Source organism: Symphalangus syndactylus, chromosome 7 (assembly GCF_028878055.3).
Source record: "Symphalangus syndactylus isolate Jambi chromosome 7, NHGRI_mSymSyn1-v2.1_pri, whole genome shotgun sequence".
NCBI lineage: Eukaryota > Metazoa > Chordata > Mammalia > Primates > Hylobatidae > Symphalangus > Symphalangus syndactylus.
In genome coordinates, this window is record NC_072429.2 from 139,761,064 (window position 1) to 139,783,808 (window position 22,745).

Below are 22,745 nucleotides of genomic sequence, written 5' to 3' on the forward strand. Positions count from 1 at the left end.
GGTCTCACTAACACATGTAAGGTTTGTATGATTCCTTTCCTTCCAAAACTAAGTAATTCCGAGGTATTTCAACAGCACCTAGACTTTCTCTTACTTGTCCCCCACTCCACTGAACAATAAATGCAGTGCAATAGGAAAATTTAATTGTAAAATGAGCTTTTCCAAATGAATGCCCCATTTCCTTAATTTGATTCTTCTTTGTCTAAAGCCAAGTTCCTGAAAGGTCAGAGCAGACTTACATTGCAGCCCTTGTCCGTTAGGTAACTGATCCCTTCTTCTGGGCCGATTGCCAGTTCCACTGAAATAATCCAACTTGACTTTTGAAGGTGAAACAAGTGAGAACAGAGGTGGCAGAAGAAAAAAAGAAATACTTTAGATAAAGAGCCGTGGATATGTTAAAGGACAAAAGCAGGGGCTGGTTTGGTTTGCTATTAATCTATCTAACCAAGTAAGATAAAATATTTATAACTTCATCGACCCAGGATCTGTTAAGCCTGCACAAAGTGCACTGTGCTTATTCCAGCATGCCTGATACCAAGGGTTTCTCTGGGATGATTATCTAAATAGGTAAACTAGCCCTTAGAGAACAATTAACAAATCACAGGGATAAAATAAAAAATATCTAATTATGAAAATAGGCATGCCGTTTTTAAAAAGGTGATTTTATTCTCACATTATTTTCTTTCTCTATTTTTCACACGGTAAAATGACAAAATATCATTTTATTGAAAAAAATGGGACAAGTTACATTTTTTTCCATCAGAAATTTAGATATACAGTAAGAGATAAGAAAAAGTAAAATCAAACTAGCCCACTATTTCCCACATTCCCATACTTACACCAAGAGCACACTTGAAGCATTCCTTATCAAATCTGTAGACTGGAGACAGGATCTCAAAGAATTTCAGAATACTTTCTTCTCTATTAAGGTTGGCGAATTGTCTAAATGTTTGTTGGATCAGTTTTCTTAGTGTTTTGGCCTGCATGACAAAATTACCAAAACATCTTGTAAAAATCAGCAATGAGTAAAGACCACAACAATAATGGTAAGTTTTCTCTCCTACCAACTACTTACTAACACCTACATTTGTATTACTGCCAAAAAGTATACTTGTCAAGTAACTATAAATGTATTTATCAGAGCTTTATTTCTTTTAATTGTGGCAAAATGCATATAACATAAAATTTACCATCTTAACCATTTTTAACTGTAAAGTTCATGTATAGAGTTTTATTTCTTAAACAGAAGTTTGTAATATATGTGCACATGACTCAGAAAAGACCAGGCCAAAGGTATAAAGGTACTTGCACATTCCACTGTTAGGAGGGAAAAAACAGTATATCTTTCTGAAGGACAGCACAAATCAAAAACTTTAAAAAAACCACAATGCTTGACCCAGAAAATAAAATTCCAGGACATTATTCTTTAGAAATGATTAGAGATACATGCAAAGATTCAGGAACAAAGATTCACTGCAGAACTGTTTACAGTAATAGAGAGCCTGGTTACGTAAACTATGGTGTACCTATCTTCTCAACCAACATTCTATGCAGCCTCAAGAACTGTTTTGGAGAACTAATTTACTGGCATTAAAACCCATATTACATTGTTACATGAAAAAAGATGACAAAACAGTCAGCATAGAGTACAGATGCCTTTAAAAGGCAAGAGCACATGTGTGGGTCCTGGTGAGCACACAGCAATGTACCCATGAAGGAGATAAAGCAATGATGCTTTTGCTCTCTTCATGAAGTAAGATGATAGGTGGTCTTCCAGTCCTTTTTTGCTTATTTGAGTTTTCTACTTATACACATGGATATCTGCATAGTGGAGGTAAATGCTTTCCAAGCAGCAAACCCCCAGTCCTTGGTGTGTGAAGTATCCTGAGGAGGCCACGGATAAAGGGCATGTGATGAGGTCTAAGGAAGAGGGGAAAGAAAATGCAGGCCATGGTAACAACTTGGCTTTGACTCCGACGAGATGCCAAGCCCTCAGGAGGCTTTGAGAAGAGGAGTGACATTATCTGACTTAGGTTTTTTTTTTTGTTTATATATATAGGGTCTCACTCTGTCGCCCAGACTGGAGTGCAGTGGCGCGATCTCGGCTCACTGCAACCTCTGCCTCTCAGGCTCAAGTGATTCTCCTGCCCCAGCCGCCCTGAGTAGCTGGGATTACAGGTGTGCACCACCACACCTGGTTAATTTTTGTATTTTTAGTAGAGACAGGGTTTCATCATGTTGGCCAGGCTGGTCTTGAACTCCTGACCTCAACTGATCCACCCGCCTCAGCCTCCTAAAGTGCTGGGATTACAGGCATGAGCCACCGTGCCCAGCCTGAATTAGGTTTTAACAGGGATACTCTGGCCACTGTGTTGTGAACAGTATGAAAGGAGCAGGAGAGACCAAGTCGGGGCAACCCAAACAATCCAGGCAGGACGAGACAGATGGCACAAGTACAGAACCAGAAAGAGGGCGAGAAGTAGTCAAGTAGTCAGATCCTAGCTTTCTTCCTTTTTTTTTTTTTTTTTTTTTTCCAGAGTAACTGGACTCCAGTGGATTTATTTTAAACATAGAACCAACAGGATATGCTGATAGTTAAGAGTTGCCATTAAACTGAAATGGCAAAAATTGTAAGAGGAGCAGTTTGGTGGGTAAAGGTCAGAAAGAATGCCAGAAGAATATCAGAAATCCAAGTGGAGCTGTCAAGCGGGCCAGTAAGGGCCCAGTGGAGTTCAACGGGAGGTCCTGGCTGGCCCAGCAGACAGGGAAGATGGATTCGGTGACCTGCTAATCTCAGTGGGTCAGGGACATGGGGAGCAGCCAGGGGCCCAGGTTGAGGTGTGGCTGCTAAGTCAGGTACACAGTAAACTAGGAGGGCATGGCATACTTTGGTGGGGTCATGGAGGTAATAGCCTGTCTGCAGTGGCTTGAAGGTCCTAGTAGGATCGAAGGATTACTGGATCTGGGATACTACAGAAAGTGAGCTGGAAAGACAGGAGCTATGGTCAGAGAGAAGGATACACACAATTAGGGAGGGGGTTCGATTACTGGAAATGAAGAAGACCAGAGTGAGAGGTTAAGGTAAGGCAGAGGATAAGATTCCTGAAGACAGGAATTCAATGAGCCAAGATAGTGGGACATGGGAGGATTACCTAAGGCATGTGACTTTTACTTTAAAAAGCTCCCTCTGCTCTTGCACACAGAGGGTTGGGGGAGTGTGTAGGAGTGAAAGCAGAAAGACCAGTCAGGTCACTGTAACAGACCAAGCAAGAAAACATTAGTGGCATGGACCCCAAGGTAGTGGTGAAGGAGAGAAATGGGCACTCTTGGGACATTTGGATGATCATATGCAAGACAACTGGAAAGTGAAGAATCCAGGAAAACTACAGTTTTAGATGGAACAAATAGGCAAACATAAGAGGCAGGCTTGGAGAAAAAAATAAAGTCATGTTAATCCTGTACATGTGTTTGATCATAAAGTCTTCCAACATAAACCATCAAGGAGACATTTGGATATGTTTGGAGCTCAGGAGAGGGCAGCACTGTTGGTAGAAATTTCAGAGCCACCAGCTGAAGTATTTAAATACACGGGACTGGATGGCACCTGCAAATAAAATGAAGACAAAAGAGAAGGCCAAAGCCAAGTAAGCTGACCAATAGCTGGTTTTAACCAGGGCTGAGGTTTTGACAGGTGAGTATGACAGAGTGGGGTAAGAGAATTATAGCTGTTTTGAAAAGGATTAATTACAGCTTCACAGAACTTAAACTGAAGAGCAATAAAATGGGTTCAAAGTTAGCAAGGCTTGACTATAAAATGTATCATACGGAGAGTTAGCCTCAGATGCTCTATAAACAAGTCTGAGAAGCATATTCTTGGTTTGACTCCAGGCTTTCTAAACATTCTCTGCTTATGATCACCTATGTAGGACAGACTCTACAACAGAGCATGCAGATTGGACATGGAGATTTGAGTACTGCTTGTAGCTACCTACATGATGTTTTTCTCCTTATAAATTAACAATATAATATATCTTGGGACTTTGCTGAATATAAAGCAGTCTCTAAGAAGCAGGCCCGCTACACTTTGGACCTAGAACAAATCCACTAAGGAAATTCTACTCTGTACTTGGCACTTGGCATACACTGCATAATCAGAACAGGTATCTATCCTCAATAAATTCAGAGTACAGCTGGAAAAAGAGCATTCTGATCTTCATTCATGGCTACAGGAGGAACAGTATAATTCTGTGCATATAGTGCTATTAGGCGCTAACACACACACACACACACACACACACACACACACACACACACACACAAATGATGGCAGAAAAGACATCTGTAGGCCCTTCCGTGGAAATAAACAAAGTCTTCACAATGACCCTTGCAAGGGAGATACTATTTTTCACATATTACTGAGCAAACAGAGACTGAAACATTAGGTAACAATGAGGGGGTAGAAGAATTGTGATTCTAATCCAGAACTGCTTGATTTCTTTTTACTTGCTATGCGACCAGTTCAAACACCTTCTTTTCTAAGATGCTCTGCTTGACAGAAGAAACCAGGAAGAAACAACCACCACATCCCTATGGGTCTCATACTGCTTTGAATGTATTTTTAGACATGGCACTTATGTAAGATCCACGTTGGTGAGAAGGGAGCATGTGCTGTCTTGTTACCCCAAACAAAAGAGTGTAGCCCGCAGCTGAAACTCAATGATGTGCTTTACAATAAATAATTATATGTCTCTGCCATAACAACTTGGATTCTGGCAAACTCTCAAACAGATAATATGAAAGAATAAAATCTAGTCTATCCTGTGATAAATTAGATTTCACTTTCTAGTAAGTAAGTGGGAAGATAGTCAGACTTCTTTAGTTTCAAACTTCTGTCATAGAACATGCTGCCTCAATGTACAAATGCTCTAAGTGTAAGAAATGTCTCCCATCTACAAGTATTAACAGAAAGTAAGTCCAGCAAAAGCCCTGGAATATAAAAAATCTATGTATGATACAATAAATTGGAATATGGTAGTAGTTGCAAGGAACAGTTGTCAACTGAACAAAGGGACCAGAACACAATGACAAAACATTTCTATTAACATTAACCAAACGTTGGTATATTCACTCATGACTCTAAGAGGAATATTTCAACTCAGGTAAATACTGAGATGCAGTGATCAAAAACTATGTAAAATAGGTCTAGAAAAAAAGTCAATTCTCTGCTTTGTACCTAATTCCCAACCAGCTGTTGGTTTATATATAAATTATTGGCAATATTATAATATACTGACATTTGCTCATTTGTTCAATGCTTTTAAAAATTAACCTAAAATACTCTATGAAGTAACAGAGATAGAAGTCGAGGAAATAGAATCTGCTCTTGAGCTTCAAATGCATATATATATATATATATATATATATATATATATATATATATATGTACTTGCCTACCTGACAGTTCCATTGCAGTTTCTCACAGACATCTAAAACCTGCCACTAAGAGCACTGAGATTCCAGCCGTGGTGGCTTATTGGCCCTACCCGACTGGACCCTAACATATACATCTAACTTAGTTGCAACTCTATTACTCTGAACTTACTCTTTCCTATATCCCTTCCCTTTGACCTCCATAGTCTCAAGGCACTTCTAGTTCACTACTTACACAGCTGAATGCATCACTGGCAGTCCAATTCAGATTCTGCTTCAATATTCTGCCTCTTGACTAGTAGCACTAGACAGCACTTACGTGTATGGGACAGAAATCTGAGGCCAGGCCCTGTACTTTCTTCTTCCTCCTCCCACATTAGACCAGTAACTAAGTCCTGTTAGACTTTACACCCATAACATTCTTCAAATGTAACCCAACAACTCTCTACCCTCTGTCTCCTTTAAATTCAAGCCCTCACTGTTTCTCTTGGTCTCTTATTTCTCAGTGTCTCCTGATGACTAAGAAATGTAAAAGAAGTTGTGTGTTGTTCTTCTACAACAGGGATTGAAGCCATCAACCTTTGCTAAATAAAGTGAGTTAATTTGGTTTGATCCTCATTTTCTCATCCCAAACTCTTAGACATGGAATATGTGTGGTGGTAAAGAACTCAACTCCTCTCCCCAATGATTTAACCTGCTGGAAAACTTCCGAGTAACTGGGGCAAATGTGTTTGAAAGTAATAACTATGCAATGTTAAGAGACAGTCTGGACTCTAATTTTACTATATTTGTCTCATTCAGCTGAACGCGGGAAAATGTGCTGCTGTTTCTGTAGGCGGTGTTACCTTGCTCATCCTACACATTAACAAGCTGAGAACCAAGAAGTGAGAGCAACAAACAATGCAACAAACCAGTAAGCTCAAGCAGCTGGAGTAAAGGAAAACGCTATCATTCAGAGTTAGTTTCCTATGGACACAGAAACAACTCTCTCATTCTCCGCCAACTAAAATTGTTGGCGCCTTTGGCAGGAATATACCCAAGTTCTTATGGTCTGTACATAAATGTGACTGCCAATGAGGACTGTGAGTTCCAAACCTATCGTGTTCAGTGCTGGACAGAAACTAGAAAATCTCTGCTGTCTGAAAGAAATTCCAAAATTAGTTTTTATGAGAAGGATATCTTAGAAAGCATTAGTTCTTTCCTAATTACTCACTGAGGAAAAAAATTCCACAAAATCTAACTGCCTAGAATCTCTGGATATTAATCAATACACTTGCAGAACTTGTATAAGTAAACAAGACTGTTCTGCATTGCATTTCAAGTTTGAACACCTGCTTGTGTTAGCCTGGATTTTGGAAACAAGGCATCTATGCACACTATTTTATTTTAAACCCATGTATGTATAGTGATAAATTTACTAAGAATGTGACACTTCCTCAAAATGAAGTGGTATTACTAGGAACTGCTGCTATTCATCCATGTTGAGCTACAAAAATAATTTCCTATTAGTCAACCTAATGATTATCAGATGCTGCTAGCAACAACAGATTCCTAGGGCTTCCCAAATGCAAAGGTTGTAAGGTAATGCCAGGGAAAATCTGCAATAAGAGAGCTTTTAAGGAATAACTTATCAACCCAAACACCAAACGCTTTAAATGCAGATAACAGTGCATGAAGAGAGCTTCTTCTTACTCCTATCTTCAGGGCCCACATCAGATGATAAGCTCTGTAAGCAGAGGCCAGGTTTCACTCCCTCCCAGCATCCCCAACTCAGGTCCTGGCACACAGCAGATAACAGGAATTCACTGCTGAATATTGTACCAAGCTAGGCATTTCTGTGCTTGGTGAAAATATTAAGCTTAAAATAGTCACCTGCTCATCCTAGAAATGAAAATAATGACTAGTTTCTCCAAGAATAAAATCATGTGTTCCTGGTAGTATTCCAGGAAACCACATTATTACTTGAGAATCAGATACTAAAAAAACTGATAATTATTGATCTCTTAACATTTCTATTTCTGAAATTAGGTTTCTACTGTGAATTATATTGTAATAAATTAAAATTTGCCTATTTTGACTTGCTGCCTAATTTAAGCTCAGAGTAGAGCTGCAATGCCAGTATGGGGAGCACCCTTGGTACCCACTGGTAGGACAACACTCACTGAACTACAGAAGTGATTCCAGTTTCACTAGTTGTCCACTAATGTCCTTTCACTGCTCCAGATTCCACACTGCATTTACACATCTTGTCTCCTCAGCCTCCTCCAGCTGTTACGGCTTCTGGGTCTTATCTTTCATGACCTTGATATTTTTCAAGAATAATCATCAGAATTCTGTAGAATGTCCCTCAATTTGGGTTTGACAGTTTCACTGGTATAGTGATTTTTTAAATGTGTCTTTAAAACTACTAACATCAACGAGATGGAAATTAAAATACTTGCAAATTATTCTTAGTAATTGAGGCACATATGTCCCGGATTCCATTTTTGGCATAAAACATAGCTAATCCAAGTTTCACTAAAGATAATAAAACAGTCTTTCAACAATTCAATGTGAATATTAATTAAAATAATCCTCTACGAATATAAATAGAAAAGGAAAAAAAGCAGGTAAAACAAAATGATTTTTGGAGAAACAAATGTAGCCTGTTTATGGAAAAGCCAATGCTAACTGACCTAGCCATTCTATAGAGCTATTTCAGAAGAAACAAGAAACTGGTGTGAATTTCTAGCTAGCTTAAGATTCACTGGCAATAGCTCTGAAGAAGGGACTGTCTAGACACCACCTAATTTGTATTATGGTTGTTACCCCCATGGGCATATATTGGTACCATATTCCATAAAAGTTTCATGGCAATCAGTGCAATGTTCAAAGCATTTATGTCAAATGTGAAAAAACCTTGGGCTAAGGATATGAATTCCTAAGCCAAATACACATTATTGGGTACACAAAATTACAATGATTCCCTTATTAAAAAGGGCATGTGAGAAACCAGTTCTAAGAACCGTATTTATGAGCCACTCCATGAATCCGATGAATCCATAGCTAACAGTAGCTAAAAATTAATTCTATTTACATCACAAGCAGCAGCAATTGAATTGCTCAAAAAGCACATCTGTTATTTGGTTTGTAAAAAGTTTTCTGGGCTGGGTGTGATGGCTCACATCCATAATCCCAGCACTTTGGGAGGTGGAGGCAGGTGGATGGCTTAAGTCAGGAGTTCGAGAACAGCCGGGACAACATGGTAAAACCGTGTCTCCATGCCTGTAATCCCAGCTACTCAGGCGGCTGAGGCAGGAGAATTGCTTGAACCTGAGTGGCCGAGGCTGCAGTGAGCCAGGATCGTGCCAATGTACTCCAGCCTGGGCGACAGAGTGAGACCCAGTATCTAAAAAAAAAAAAAAAAGTTTTCTCAAGTCCCTCTAGTCATCCTTCCCTCCCATTCTTACAGAAGCCATTCCATCCAGGCCTTGATCATTGCACATCTCATCCTCCTTAATCGCCTCCCAACTCTTCTTGGTTCTGTCCTTTTGCTTTTAATTTGTGCTCCATGTTGCTGTCAGATTTATATTCTAGGATCCAAAAAGAGATCATACTGCACACTCTGCACTCTCTGCACACTCTGCAATGAGTCCCCAATCCCCCTCAACTCCTACCTCAGCATTTAAGCCCACACCAAGTGACCGCCCACAATGATTGCATATTGACTCTACTCAACCAAAACCCCCTGTCCTGTCTGACCTCTGTTTCCTAGACAGCCTAGAAACAGAGAGGGCTCACTGTTTCTAGGGTGTGAGCCCTCTCTGGCTATCAGGGCTCACTGTTTCTAGGGTGTGAGCCCTCTCTGGCCACCAGGAGTCACCTGATACCCAGGTACAGCTCAAGGTGGCGAAAAAAAAAGCACATGGGCATCAGCAGCAAAGGCCAGGGCAATGGAAGCCTAAAGGATAGCCTGGAAACACATCTTAAGATACCTGCACAAATCTCCTGCAGAGTAGGGTTTTTTTTTTTTTTTAGGGGGGTGGGGATGGAGAGCAGTAGAGAAGACATACCCAAGAAAAGAAACTTTCTAGCTTCTCAATTCTACTATCTTCTAAAGTCTTATCCTGTCTTCACGCCTTCTGTTCACATTGTACTCAGTGTCCAGAAAGTGTCTCCCCTTATTTTACTCATCACATTGCTGTTATTCATTCATTAAGTAGGATTTACCAAATGTAACTACATGCCAGGTACAATGTCAAACAAAGGGTGGAGAGTGGAGACGGCAACAGATATTGTCTTTGCCCTCAAGAATCTTAAAATATAGTGGAGGAAGGCAGATAAAATACAAACAAGTAACAAACTACATAATTAAAAATTGAGGCCAGGCACGGTGGCTCACGCCTGTAATCCCAGCACTTTGGGAGGCCAAGGTGGGTGGATCACTTGTGGTCAGGCGTTTGAGACCAGCCCAACCAACACAGTGAAACCCCATCTCTACTAAAAACAAAATTAGCCAGGTGTGGTGACGGGCACCTGTAGTCCCAGCTACTTGGGAGACTGAGGCAGGAGAATTGCTTGAACCCGGGAGGAGGAGGTTGCAGTGAGTCGAGATTGCGTCATTGCACTCCAGCCTGGGCGACGGAGCAAGACTCTGTCTCAAAAAAAAAAAAAAAAAAAAAAAAAGAGAGAGAGAGAGAAAGCATAATTAAGATACTAAATGGGGTCCCAAGATAGAAGGGAGTATTTTGTCATTTCCACTTCGCGTGGTGAGAAAAGAGTAGGAGAGGGAACACTGAAACAGAGGTTCAGTCAGGACTCTCAGAAGGACTAGTCATGGAGGAGACAGGGCCAGTCCTCTACCGAACCTCTTTGGGCATCTGTCTCACTCTGGCTACACTCATACCATGGCACCTGTGACCTGTACCTGTGGTTCCCTGTTTTGAGTATGGGGATCTTTTAAAAATCTAGAATGTATTAGACTCCTAAAGGACAACAGTCACACTTTTCCTAATTGTTTATACACATACAGATTTAAGGAGATCTTGCAGTAATTCTGAGGCTTCATAATCCAGTGTTTCATAACTGAAAACCCCTGACCAATACTACTACTGTGACATAACCATCAACAGAACATTGGGTAGAGTACTCTTCTATCCAATAGCAATGTAAATTCACTAGAACTGTAGCTTACACTTGTTTGAATGTCTCCACTATCCTCCTCACTGCAACACCCAGCAGGTTTGCACACAGCAGCATCCCTTCCACTTAAGGGTCTTCCCATGCCTTCTCGGCTCCCACACCAAAAACATTCCAGGTCAAACTGAATCTCCCATTCTCCCAACTCCAAGAGTATGGGCCACCCACACCTAGTAACTCTCCCGAAGGACACAATTCTGTCATTCTCTCTCATTCGCCTTCTGCTGTGCCAAACTTCATTTAAAACTCTTTGTTCTCTTTCAAATCTGACTCAACCCACTCATGCCAATGGTCTGTGGGCTACTTGTAGACTGGGACAGTGTCTCGATCTGTAGTCCTGGCCTCAACCACACTAAATGGAGAATGCTCTGTTCCCTAACAATTCACTGTAGTATTTCACTAATAGATCAGGAAACTTGAACGAACACTGAAAAAGTCGAGCAGCATCACTAGAAAAAGAGCCTGAAATAAAGAGTATATTTTTCCTGTACTGTTCTTAAATGCATGTCTTATTGCATTTCTAGAATGCTTTGTATTTTAAAGCCAACATCGTTATATCTGTTTTTCCCATTAGATTATCAAGAAGCCATGTGAGAGAGGAAGGGATATTGTCACTTTCTGGACTCAGGGAAACAGTGACTAACCCTTACAGTCCTATTCTGGATGGGTTTGACAGAGAGCAGGACCCAGATATCTGAATACAGAGCTTTTGTCACAGATTGCATCTGATAAATTATACCAACACTCTGGCCCAATGATAATCAACACGACATCGACAGTTCTCTCTTTTGGTCTTTCTAAGATTTAATCCTCATTAATCTCATGTGTTAGAAATGGATTTTATCCCCATTTTACAGATGTGTAAACTGAAATTCCAAAAGATGAAATAACTTATCCAAAGTTAGCTACATTTTCTCATAATGCATATCTTCTCCTGCTTGGGCTTCAGCTGATGGGATGTAGAACAAGATCTTTGAAAAATAAAAAGAGCAGTAACATCCACTGTTGCTATGTGACAGGTACTGTGGTAAGTAATATATTTACTAATCTGTTAAATATTCACATCAACCCTACAAAATACTATTTTCTTCACTGTAGAAATAAGAAACCAGGCCCAAGACCCTAAGGCTAGAAAATGGCAGAGCTCATCTAAGCCAGACTCTGTCTTAACCCTAAAGTTTGTATCCCCTGCTGCGCTTGAAAATCTTGATGTGTGCTCTGGACTAGCTGGGGGAATCACACATTCAGAGTCCTCCCACCTCATTCCAAGGTGCTCTCCACGCTGGATATGGGAAGGACAAGAACTGAGGCTCTGCCAAAGCTACTAATGCGGGGAAGCATCCAAAGGGTTGAAACAAAAGACAGACCTTCAAAATGCACTAACATGCACGCACATGCGTGCGCGGGCGCACACACACACACAATACTAATGATTCCACCACCACGATTGTTTTACATATTGCTCCTTTTCTTCTGCATGTCAAAATATTTTAGCCTATAAAGACCTAGATGACAGGAATAACTGTGCACGTAACTTTTTTAGTTTTATGCTTAGTGGAGTATCAAATACAATCAAGAAGTAAAACCATGTTTTATGGGAGAAAGCTATACTAAAAACCTATTTGCCATTAATGTGACTAGAATAAATGTCAGCTTTTTAAATTACGTATTTTACATGTAAGGAAGGAAACTACATTTTACTTTCCCAAAAGCAATTTACCACTGGGGAAAAGGTCTTGGCATAATTTTGTTGTTTTATTATGATAAAGGAGACTCTAATTACCTTGACAGAATCCAGTAAACTCTTAGGAAAAAATCGCTTTAAACCAACATCTTTTCTGAAATATAAAAAGAAGCGTATTAACAAATAACACCACCAAATCAATTAAAATGACAAACTTACAAGAACATAAAAGCACTGTAAATTATTTATCCTTCCATATATTATTTAGGAAGGAAACAAGTATAATAATGCTTTAATTTACCAGCATATTCACAGGAAGGATGGGACAAATCATTTTCTAGATATGTACAGGAAACATGAATACAAGTTGGTTTAAATAGAAATCCTTTTGGCTTTTCTTTTTTTACCCTTATTGTTGAAAACTCTTCTAAAATATTCCCTCTTTGTAAATTACAATGTATTAAAAACTATCCTTTTTCAGATATTGCTTGAAGCTTATAAACATCAGTTCCAACTGGGTAATACTGTATTTGTAGAGAAAATAGCTAGCCTGATTAGTAAATGATTCAGGATATACCTTAGAAGTTACAGAAATAAATCCCTTAGGTTTATCCTAAAAGTTGACTGTTTTTAAAAGTAGACTTTTTTGATTAAGGGACTCATTCACTTATCTCAGTTTCACATTAGGAAAAAACAAACATAAATTTATGCCTAGGTAAAAAAGGTGAATTTATGGAAATGCTGGAAATCGCAGCAATGTTCTTTAAGTCAGGCAACAAAATTAAATTGATCATTATTATCAAGAACCTCAACGCTCTGGCAAGAAAATAGGCTGGAAAGAATAGCTGATTCTTTTCCTAGTACTTTGGTTACTAACTTACTCAGATGTTTTGGCCACTAGGTGTCACTCGTGTGCTAGTAATATGAAATAATGCCTCTGACGACATTAACGAATGTCAGGAGACACATAAAAGGATCAAGGAGAAAAGGGAAATACAGGTATCTTTTCAGACTCACATAATATATCACATATAATAAACTGAATATAAAGTATCAAGAAACAGGGATGACTTCTTCATCTGTAACTGTTAAGTTAGCTGGCGTTATAAACAAAATCAGAGACAACATGTGAGAGTTTATTTGGTTGACACTATATTCAAACATTTTAAATCCCTTATTCTATAATCTAACTGCTAGTATACCTAAGCCAATGAATTCCTCCTCTGCTAAATCCAAAACTGGTCTCAGTTCTCATTCTTTCTTATTCTGCTATTATGTTCATTACATCCTATAATTCTCTCCCAGCTTCTATGATATACTACTTTCTGGTTTTACCCATCAGTTAATTCATATAACTACTGGTTTTACATTTCTGTCTCTAGCCACTTTTGTTTGTAACTTCCCTTCCTTGCCTTTACAGAACCATCATTATCTATTTTGACAGTTGGATATGAAGAGGGAAAAGTATTCACACAAGTTCTTCCTTTTCATTTTGCCTCCTAAAAACACAGGGTCTTTGCATTTTAAGAATTTTTATGCCAATCACTACTGAAAAGTAGCAAAATCAGTACACAAAAGACACACTCTGGAATCTACAAGGCAGTATTCTTGAGCATTTCTGCCTCTATCTACATTTTCAAGCCACTATTCCATAACAGCAAGCACTTATTTTCGTATCAGAGTGTTTTTTTGAGACCGAGTCTCGCTTTGTCACCCAGGCTAGAGTGCAGTGGCCCAATCTCAGCTCACTGCAACCTCTGCCTCCCAGGCTTCAAGCGATTCTCGTGCCTCAGTCTCCCAAGTAGCTGGGATTACAGGCCTGCACTACCACGCCCAGCTATTTTTTGTATTTTTAGTAGAGATGGGGGCTCACCATGTTAGCCAGGCTGGTCTCGACCTCCTGACCTCAAGTGATCTGCCCGCCTCAGCCTCCCAAAGCGCTGGGATTACAGGCATGAGCCACTGCGCCCAGCCTCAGACAGTTCTTAATTTGAATCTTGGCTCTGCCATAGGATAGACTTGCTGTTAACACCTGCGAACCTCCGGTTACTTGTAAAGTGGGGATGTGAATTCCTACTACCATGCAGTGGTGCTGAGGTTTAAGTAAGACTGTTTATGAAGTTCCTGGAATGTGAAGGGGGCAGTTTCTGTTCTGCCTTAGAAGAATGCCTTAGAAAGCACTGCTGTCTGGACAGCTTCTGGTCCACATGCCCTGTGCCTCACTGTTTAATGCAGAGGGAGGCATGGCCTGACCTGAGGTTTGCTGGTGGACAGTAGAGGAGGTGAGAAGTGGTGAGATTCAGGGGCTACTGTGGACAAAGAGGCAACACGGATGAGTGACTGGACATGAGGTGTGAGGGAATGCTGAAGCTACGCACCAAGAACGGGCAGGTGGGTGGGCATTAACAGTTCTGTTTTAGACATGTGAGGGTCTAAAACAGACCCACGGGCAAGGTGTACATGCATGCCCTTCTAGTAGGGATTTCAAGAAGGCAACTGGCCATGTTTCAAGAAGGCAACATACACGTCAGTATGTGGTTGAGGCAAAGACCAGGGCAGGGAATATCCTCTCCCACACTGTGTAGCTGTCAACTGCTATTAGTCAACCCAATTATACATCTATTTTTCTCAGAGCCAGGCATAACTAAAGAACTTACCATATTCATTGCAGTCACAAATAAGAAAATTAAAGATAAACCAAAAGTGTTGTACGATTCAAGAAAAACGAAAGGAAGCATATATTTTTTGAAAATAAAGACGAATACTAGGTATTGCTTTTACTTCAAAGGTGAAGACAACTCCATTAAAAGAAAAGGAAACCTGAAGGCTAATAATTAGCATATATACAGTTTAGGTTTTCTCAAACTTCTTTTGACTAATAATGAATTTGTAACATTTGTCCACATGTTAGAACTTTTTTGATACCCGGCAGTTGAGAAAATAAAAATGAGGCTCAAGTACACAAGGTCATGGTAAAAATTCTGCAACACTGCCTTTAACACATTTTAATTTAATCTAGAAATCAAACTACTTTAGGTTTTGTGATAGAGGACTCTGAGCACACCTAAGGTACTATGTTCAAAGTTTTTAGGGAAAGCCTATTACAGATATCTAAATTTAAAGCCTTAGGAAACCAAACAGGGACTTGTAGGCTGTCCCATTTTTAATATGAGGTCGCCTCTCTCCACGATCTGTGTGTTTGGGACTGGTTTACAATGTGCACTCTAATCAGCAGTAGTTTTGCCTCAAGTGGCATAAAAACCTTCTTTGAGCCCAAACTCTACACAACTGTCATGTATGTGAATAAAACAACAAATACAACTTACACATCATAAACAAAATATAATTACTAACCTTTATCATACAATAATTCCTTACTATATTAACTGTCAAAGGATATGTCCTAAATGCATTCAAACTCATGTAATAAAAAACTAACTCACATGAAGCTTTTAGAATACCGCCAAACCCCAATTCCCAAACCCAAGCATCAGTTCATTAGATTCCCACATCGGTTCAGAGAAACCTCTTGAGCCCATACACAGATGACAAGGCACTAATATTAGGTTAGAACTGTGTTGTCCAATATGCAACCACTAGTGATATGTAGCTATTTATACTTAAATTAGTTGAATTAAATTAAAAATTCTGTTCCCAACTGCAATGCTCATCACATTTCCAAGTGATGAGCAGTCCCATGTGGCTAGAGGCTACCAAACTAGGTGGGGCAGTCACAGAACAGTTCCATTGTCGCAGAAAGCTGCAATGGGTGGGGCTGGGCCAGAGCAATGAATCTAGGACTTCATGCACCCTCATTCTCTAGGGCTTGGTGCTGTGGGCCCAAAGGCTCCTCAGTAAGGGCAGGGATGGGTGAAATGCATGAGCACTGGGGATAGGTGCAGAGCTACCACAGGGACAACCACACAAGGTTCTTGCCTTGCTCAGAAAGACTGGGGAAAGAAGGTATAGAGGGATGAAGAAAGAGCTCTACCATGACAATGCAGAAGGCAGCAGATCTCACAGGAGACAGCTGTATGTTAAGAAGCCTTTCGTTGGGATTGCTTGTATATACATAGCAGAGGGCTTCTAAGTATTACCTTTCCTACTTCTCTCTCAGGACTAACAAAAACGGTTTCTATGATCTATTCACTGAGATTCAAACCATTTAGATTTGAAGCTACAAAGAAAAGAGGCTGTATTCATTTACTTCCTCACTGAGACCGTATGACATACTAGGCACTATAACAGATCATGGGGTAGAAAAAAATCGCTAATATGTTTCCTTTTCTTAAGTGAGATAATTACATAAACAACTAACTACAACACAGTGTGAAAGGTACTATAAGACAAGAGTTTAAAACCAATACACTTAGCCATCGAGATTTAAGGGTTTTCTGGCCAATTTTAACCAGAACTCTCTTAGTGTTTAACTGACCTCTATCCTTTAAGTGAAAGATTTAGAACACTGCTGACTGATATGGTCTTCTTTCTCTTTTGCTAAACCTCAAAATCCCATTCAACACTCCACTGATTCCTGTTGCCATTTAGCATTTTTGGAAAATCCTTAGAGAGCTCTGCCCTCCCACATTCCTGCATGATGACTGTGCACCTCCTCATATTCCTCCTATCACACCACAGTGGCCATCCAGAATGGTTCAGGAAAAGAGGCTGTGTAGGAGGGCCCCTCCCCACCTGCACCAGCTGACTGCCATCAGCATTCCCCACTCACTGAGATGAATCCTCTAGGTGCCCATCTAGTCCCAGCCTGTGGCCTTATCCTGCACATGTGTATTCATATCCACAAATTCATAACACAGCTGGCTTTTAAGAAGCCCAGATGGGAATCAACTTTCTTTACATATTAAAAAGAAACTAAGCTTATTATAAGCAAATTCTTATGTCAAGGATAAATTTATTTCTCTTCTGGCAATATTTCTGAGAAGATTCTTGTCTGGTGACCCTGTTTAATATTTTGTGAACATAATCCCTCAAATCCTTAAAACCCAGGCAAAAATGCAGCCCAAACTAACTTCAAATATAACTTAAATAGGCATTTCCATGTAGTAACTCTATCTCACCCTTTCTCCAAAACTGTCAGAATTGAGTATATTTAATTTAGAAATAGTATGGTGGTACTTTCACCTCTAAATTATACTCAAGCTTCTTAACAGACAAATGTTAAAATTATCTAACTGCAACAGAGATTGCTGTTTCTTAATGACATTCTCCCCTTCATCCTGGGGATGAAATTGTCTTTTGGCCAGGTAAAGTGCTGCCTTCCCCAGTCTCTTCTGTAGCAAGGTATGGCTATGTGACTATGTTTTCTCTTATGTCCCTCTAAGGGAAAGTATTAAACAGCAGGTTCATAAATAATGTCGTTATTATTTAATGTTGTTTCATTATAATGTTGATGAGAAAAAAAACTGATTCCCAGCTGGGCCACTATATGGAGTGTGCATGTTCTCCCTGTATCTGTGTGGGGTTTCTATGGTTACTCCAGTTTCCTCCCACATCCCAAAGATGTGCATGTTAGGGGAACTGGTGTGTCTGAATTGTCCCAGGATGAGTGGGTATGGGGCGGGGGGAGTGAGTACTCCCTGTGACAAGAATGGCATCCTGTCCAGGGCTGGCTCCTGCCCTGCATCCTGAGCTGCTGGGATAGGGTCCGGCCACCCATGACCTTGAACTGGAATAACTGGGTAAATAATTATGGTTTTTTTTTATCAGACTTTTAAAAATGTATGCTTACATTTATTCCAACATTTAATATTAGAAGTGTTTTGGGTCTCTACTTAGAAGCTGGGGATGTTTTTGTGACCAGAAATATTCCACAAGAACTTAACTCTTGTTTATATCAATTAGCCCACGGTAAAACTGGTTTCACTTTATGTTGTTTCACTTATAGTTTCCAGGAACCTATTGATGTTAAGTGAAGACTTAACTGTATATACGTTTGTGTCCTTGAAAAGAAAGAGAAAGAGAATGCCCATCTCTTCCTCCTTCCTGGGGACTAGAATACATACGTGATGAGTAATGTTCAGCAGCCTCTTAGGCTATGAGGTGGCTATGGATTACAAAATGGTAAAATTAAAGTAGCCTGTAGCCCCAGTGACTGAGAAACACTGATTGTCTATCACGTGTTTTATATGAGAGAGAAATGAACTTCTGTCTCAGTGAGGCAACCATCAATTCCTGCCAAATCTACCAGCACCTCCTCCTTTGATATTTATTGTAAGTAGCTAAAGGACGCAATTGACTGCTGTTGATAAGAACTATGAAAACAAGTACAACGATAACTAAGCTCAGCTAATTTTGAACCACAAATTCATCCATTCTAGAAATACCTATGGAATATCTTATAGATATCAGATACTATATAATGTGTGGGGAATACATTCCCTGCACAATAGAATGCAACTCACATTCTCCATAGTGAAGAGAAACAACTATACAAACCACCATAGCAAAATATACTAAATGCAAAGATGATTTAAAACAAATTTCTAAAAAGACAAACCACTTAAAAAGGAATCAAGCAGAAACGAAAAGTTAGATGGTTCATTTAAAATAATTTCACATTATAGTTCTCTAATTTGGGGAATAATTACTGGAAAATAAGAGTCTTCCTTCTCTAATGCCATATTGGAAATCCTAATTTTAACACTGTATTGGTTTGTCAATATCAGCAATGTACTTTTAAAGGCTAATGAAAAACATTTTTCTTAAAACATCTGACCTCCTTTGGTAGCTGCCTTCTCTCCTCCTCACCTCTTATTTACAAATGATGTAAATAAGTCTTGTCTGTTTTGCACTCCAGTTGTTCCCTGTTGTGTGAGCCCACAGGAAGTAATGTACCAGGGACAGGGGCTGGGGGACTTCACTGTCTTATACTTTTCCTTTGCCTACAAAAAAAGTACTTTGGTTTTTCCTAGATTGGAAAGACATGAAAAGAAAGACTGATGAACTCTCTAGTTGGTTTAAAGAAAAAACGCTTAAGCTTCTAGATAGTATTTGTCACACTCTCAGAAACTGTGCCTTAGTGGTAGTAGTAGTACTAGTATAACTCAAAATAGTTATTTATGGCTGGGTGTGGTGACTCACACCTGTAATCCCAGCACTTTGGGAGGCCAATGCGGGTGGATCACTTGAGGTCAGGCATTCAAGACCAGCCTGGCCAACATGATGAAACCCCATCTCTACTAAAAATACAAAAATTAGCTGGGCGTGGTGGTGCACACCTGTAATCCCCGCTACTTGGGTGGCTGAGGCAGGAGAATCACTTACACCTGGGAGGTGGAGGTTACACTAGGCTGAGATCATGCCACTGCACTCTAGCCTGGGCAACAGAGTGAGACTCTGTCTCAAACAAACAAACAAACAAAAACAAAAAAAAGTTATTTAGAAATACAGTAAAGCAGCCGGGCATGGTGGCTCACACCTGTAATCCAAGCACTTTAGAAGGCCGAGGCGGGCTGATCACCTGAGGTCAGGAGTTCAAAATCAGCCTGGCCAACATGGTAGAACCCCGTCTCTACTAAAAATACAAAAAAATTAGCCGGGCATGGTGGTGGGCACCTGTAATCCCAGCTACTTGGGAGACTGAGGCAGGAGAATCACTTGAACCCAGGAGGAGGAGGTTGCAGCAAGCCGAGGTCACGCCACTGCACTCCAGCCTGGGCAACAGAGCAAGGCTCCATCTCAAAAAAAAAAAAAAAAGTACAGTAAAGCTGAAAGGGCATTCTGCATTAGGCTGTAAAAACTGAGTCTGACTTTAAAATTCCTGCTGGAATCTAATAAATTATGTGGAACACTTCATGACTTTTCTTATTACAAAGGAAAAAGAGAACCATGAAATGAACTAATAAGAAACAAGTAGTATTCTGCATTCATGTATAATTCCTTTCTGTACTGAAGAAATACAAATTTCTAAATGGCTCCAAGTTACTAGCCAAAACCAATAGGGAAAAGAAATGCCAACGCACTCCTTGAGAGAGCCGCTAGGGTTCCCTGTTGCTCCTGTGGTAGAACAGCCATGGTGTATGCATGCGAGTCCCTGCACATCCTCTCAGCCAGGCCACTCCTAAAGCACTGGCATCAGCCTTTATGATGGCCAAGTGCAATATTGTTAAGTATCTTTATTATATAAAATATAACTAGGTTAATAGTTATATTTTCTCTATTAAGCTATTATTGGGCCAGGTATGGTGACTCATACCTATCATCTCAGCACATTGGGAGGCCACAGTGGGAAGACTGCTTGACCAGCATCTGTTAAGCTACCTTTCAAGAACAAGGGTGAAATTTTTAAAAAAGAGACAGATTTAAAAACAGAATTTTATCATTAAAAACTACATATTAAAAACTTCTAGGCTGGGCGCGGTGGCTCACGCTTGTAATCCCAGCACTTTGGGAGGCCGAGGCGGGGAGATCACGCGGTCAGGAGATCGAGACCATCCTGGCTAACACGGTGAAATCCCATCTCTACCAAAAAATACAAAAAATTAGCTGGGCATGGTGGCGGGCACCTGTATTCCCAGCTACTAGGGAGGCTGAGGCAGGAGAATGGCGTGAACCCAGGAGGCGGAGCTTGCAGTGAGCCAAGATTGCACCACTGCACTCCAGCCCGGGCACAGAGCGAGACTCCATCTCAAAAAAAAAAAAAAAAACAAAAAACTTAAAAGTAAAAGGGAAACTAATGTTGGAAACATAGATTGAGCTACAATGAAGAATGTTTAGGCAATAGGGTGATAAACATGCAGGTTTCTAGGACGCCCCCAGCACACACACACACACACACACACACAGAAAGCACGACAGGCAGAAGGGAAACTGTTTTTGGGTTTCTGGACCGACGCTACCTGCAAGGTGGGGATGATGAACCCGGCACTTGGGCACTGAGGTTGGACCTGAGGGAGGCGGAAGTGGCATCATTTCCTGGCTCTTGTCAGAAGCCGCAGCAGTGTAAACGAAGCCCCCTGGAACTCAGCTTGCCCAGTCTAGGGCCACCAGCCTCTGATTCAAGCCACTTTGGTGGCCTGAGTGAGAGTCAGAGTAACAGCAGAGACACCCCAGTACCTCAAGGTTATTGTCAAATACCGAACAGAAAACAGCTATGCATAAAAACTTGCAGAAATAAACGGCACAAACACCACAGATGGGCATACCAGAGGTTACCAAGCATGAAGAAGATTACATCACATGAAATGGAATGTCTAGAAATGAAAAAATATAAGTGGTAGAATGAAATAAACAATGAACAATGTATGGCATAAAGATACTACTTAAGAGAATTAAAGAATTAGAAGACAAATCCAAAGAAAAATCCCCCCCAAAAAAGAGAATCCAGAGAGAGAGATAGAAAATACAAAAAATGTAAGAGATAGCAAAGATCAGAAATATATCTGTTGATTATTAAAGAGATAGTGGCATATATTTTCCAGATGAAAAACATGAATCTACAGAATTGAGAAGTATGTCTTATTCCAACTGGATTTATAAAAAGAAATCGAAGCACAAGACATGAATAAAACTAGAAAAGATGAAAAGTAGGAAAAGGACCTTAAAAGAAAGAGCAACCATAGAAATGTCAACAGACATTTCTTGTCATAAAAGAATATCTTTACAGTGTTGAGAAAAAAACAACAAGCTGAACAATATATTTGGAATAAAAGGAAAAGCATACCAGAAGGGTGGTCTGAGATACAAAAATGGTTATTTTAAACAAGGTCTTCCTCTGTTGCCCAGGCTGGAGTACAGTGGCATGATCATAGCTCACTGCAGCCACAACAACCTGGGCTCAAGCAATCCTCCAGCCTCTGCCTCCCGACTAGGTGGGACCACAGCTGTGTGCCACCGCGCCTGGCTAATTTTTAAAATTATTTGTAGAGATGAGGTCTTGCTATGCTATACATGCTGGTCAAGCCATCTTCCCACCTTGGCCTCCCAGTGTGCTGGGATTATAGGTTATGAGGACTGCACCTGGCCCAATATAGGATGTTTAAGAAATAAAATAATACACATGTAGGGAAAGCCAAAATAATAACTGTATAAAATAATAATAATGTCTAATATTTGAATTTCCAAGTTTGAAAAGATATAACTAAAATAACAGGAAAAAATGATGTGTAAGTTGGAAGAAGATGGGGAGAGTTAAGGTGTTTAAAGGTCCTTGCATTGTTTAAGAGAGGGTTAGATAAGTCTAAAATCTGGAGTTGGTTAATATAGAAGGTTAAATGTAAGGGTAACTAATGAAAGACTAGAGATGTTTATAAATTTCAACGTAATTACAGAAGAAAATGTGGAATAAGAATACCAACTAAGAAATACACAGCACATGCACTCACACACAGCTTATTTCTAGGACACTGGAAATAAATAATAAAAGCAAGTCCAATATATCACGCATCCTAAGAAATACAAATGTAGTAAACCTGTCAGTTCAAAGAAACACTTA

At 40.0% G+C, this 22,745-nt stretch overlaps 1 protein-coding gene across 14 annotated transcripts in view; it reads right to left on the bottom strand.

Moving 5' to 3' along the window:
* Positions 1-22,745, bottom strand: part of PTK2 (protein tyrosine kinase 2) — a 345,258-nt gene that overhangs the window by 167,456 nt on the left and 155,057 nt on the right. For all 14 annotated transcript variants that reach the window (XM_063643575.1, XM_055287368.1, XM_055287364.1 and 11 more), the window contains 3 exons: positions 12,392-12,446; positions 840-980; positions 240-317 (listed from right to left, as the gene is read on the bottom strand). In XM_063643575.1, coding sequence (XP_063499645.1) covers positions 240-317; positions 840-980; positions 12,392-12,446 — 274 coding nt within the window. The remainder of the gene's footprint in view (positions 1-239; positions 318-839; positions 981-12,391; positions 12,447-22,745) is intronic.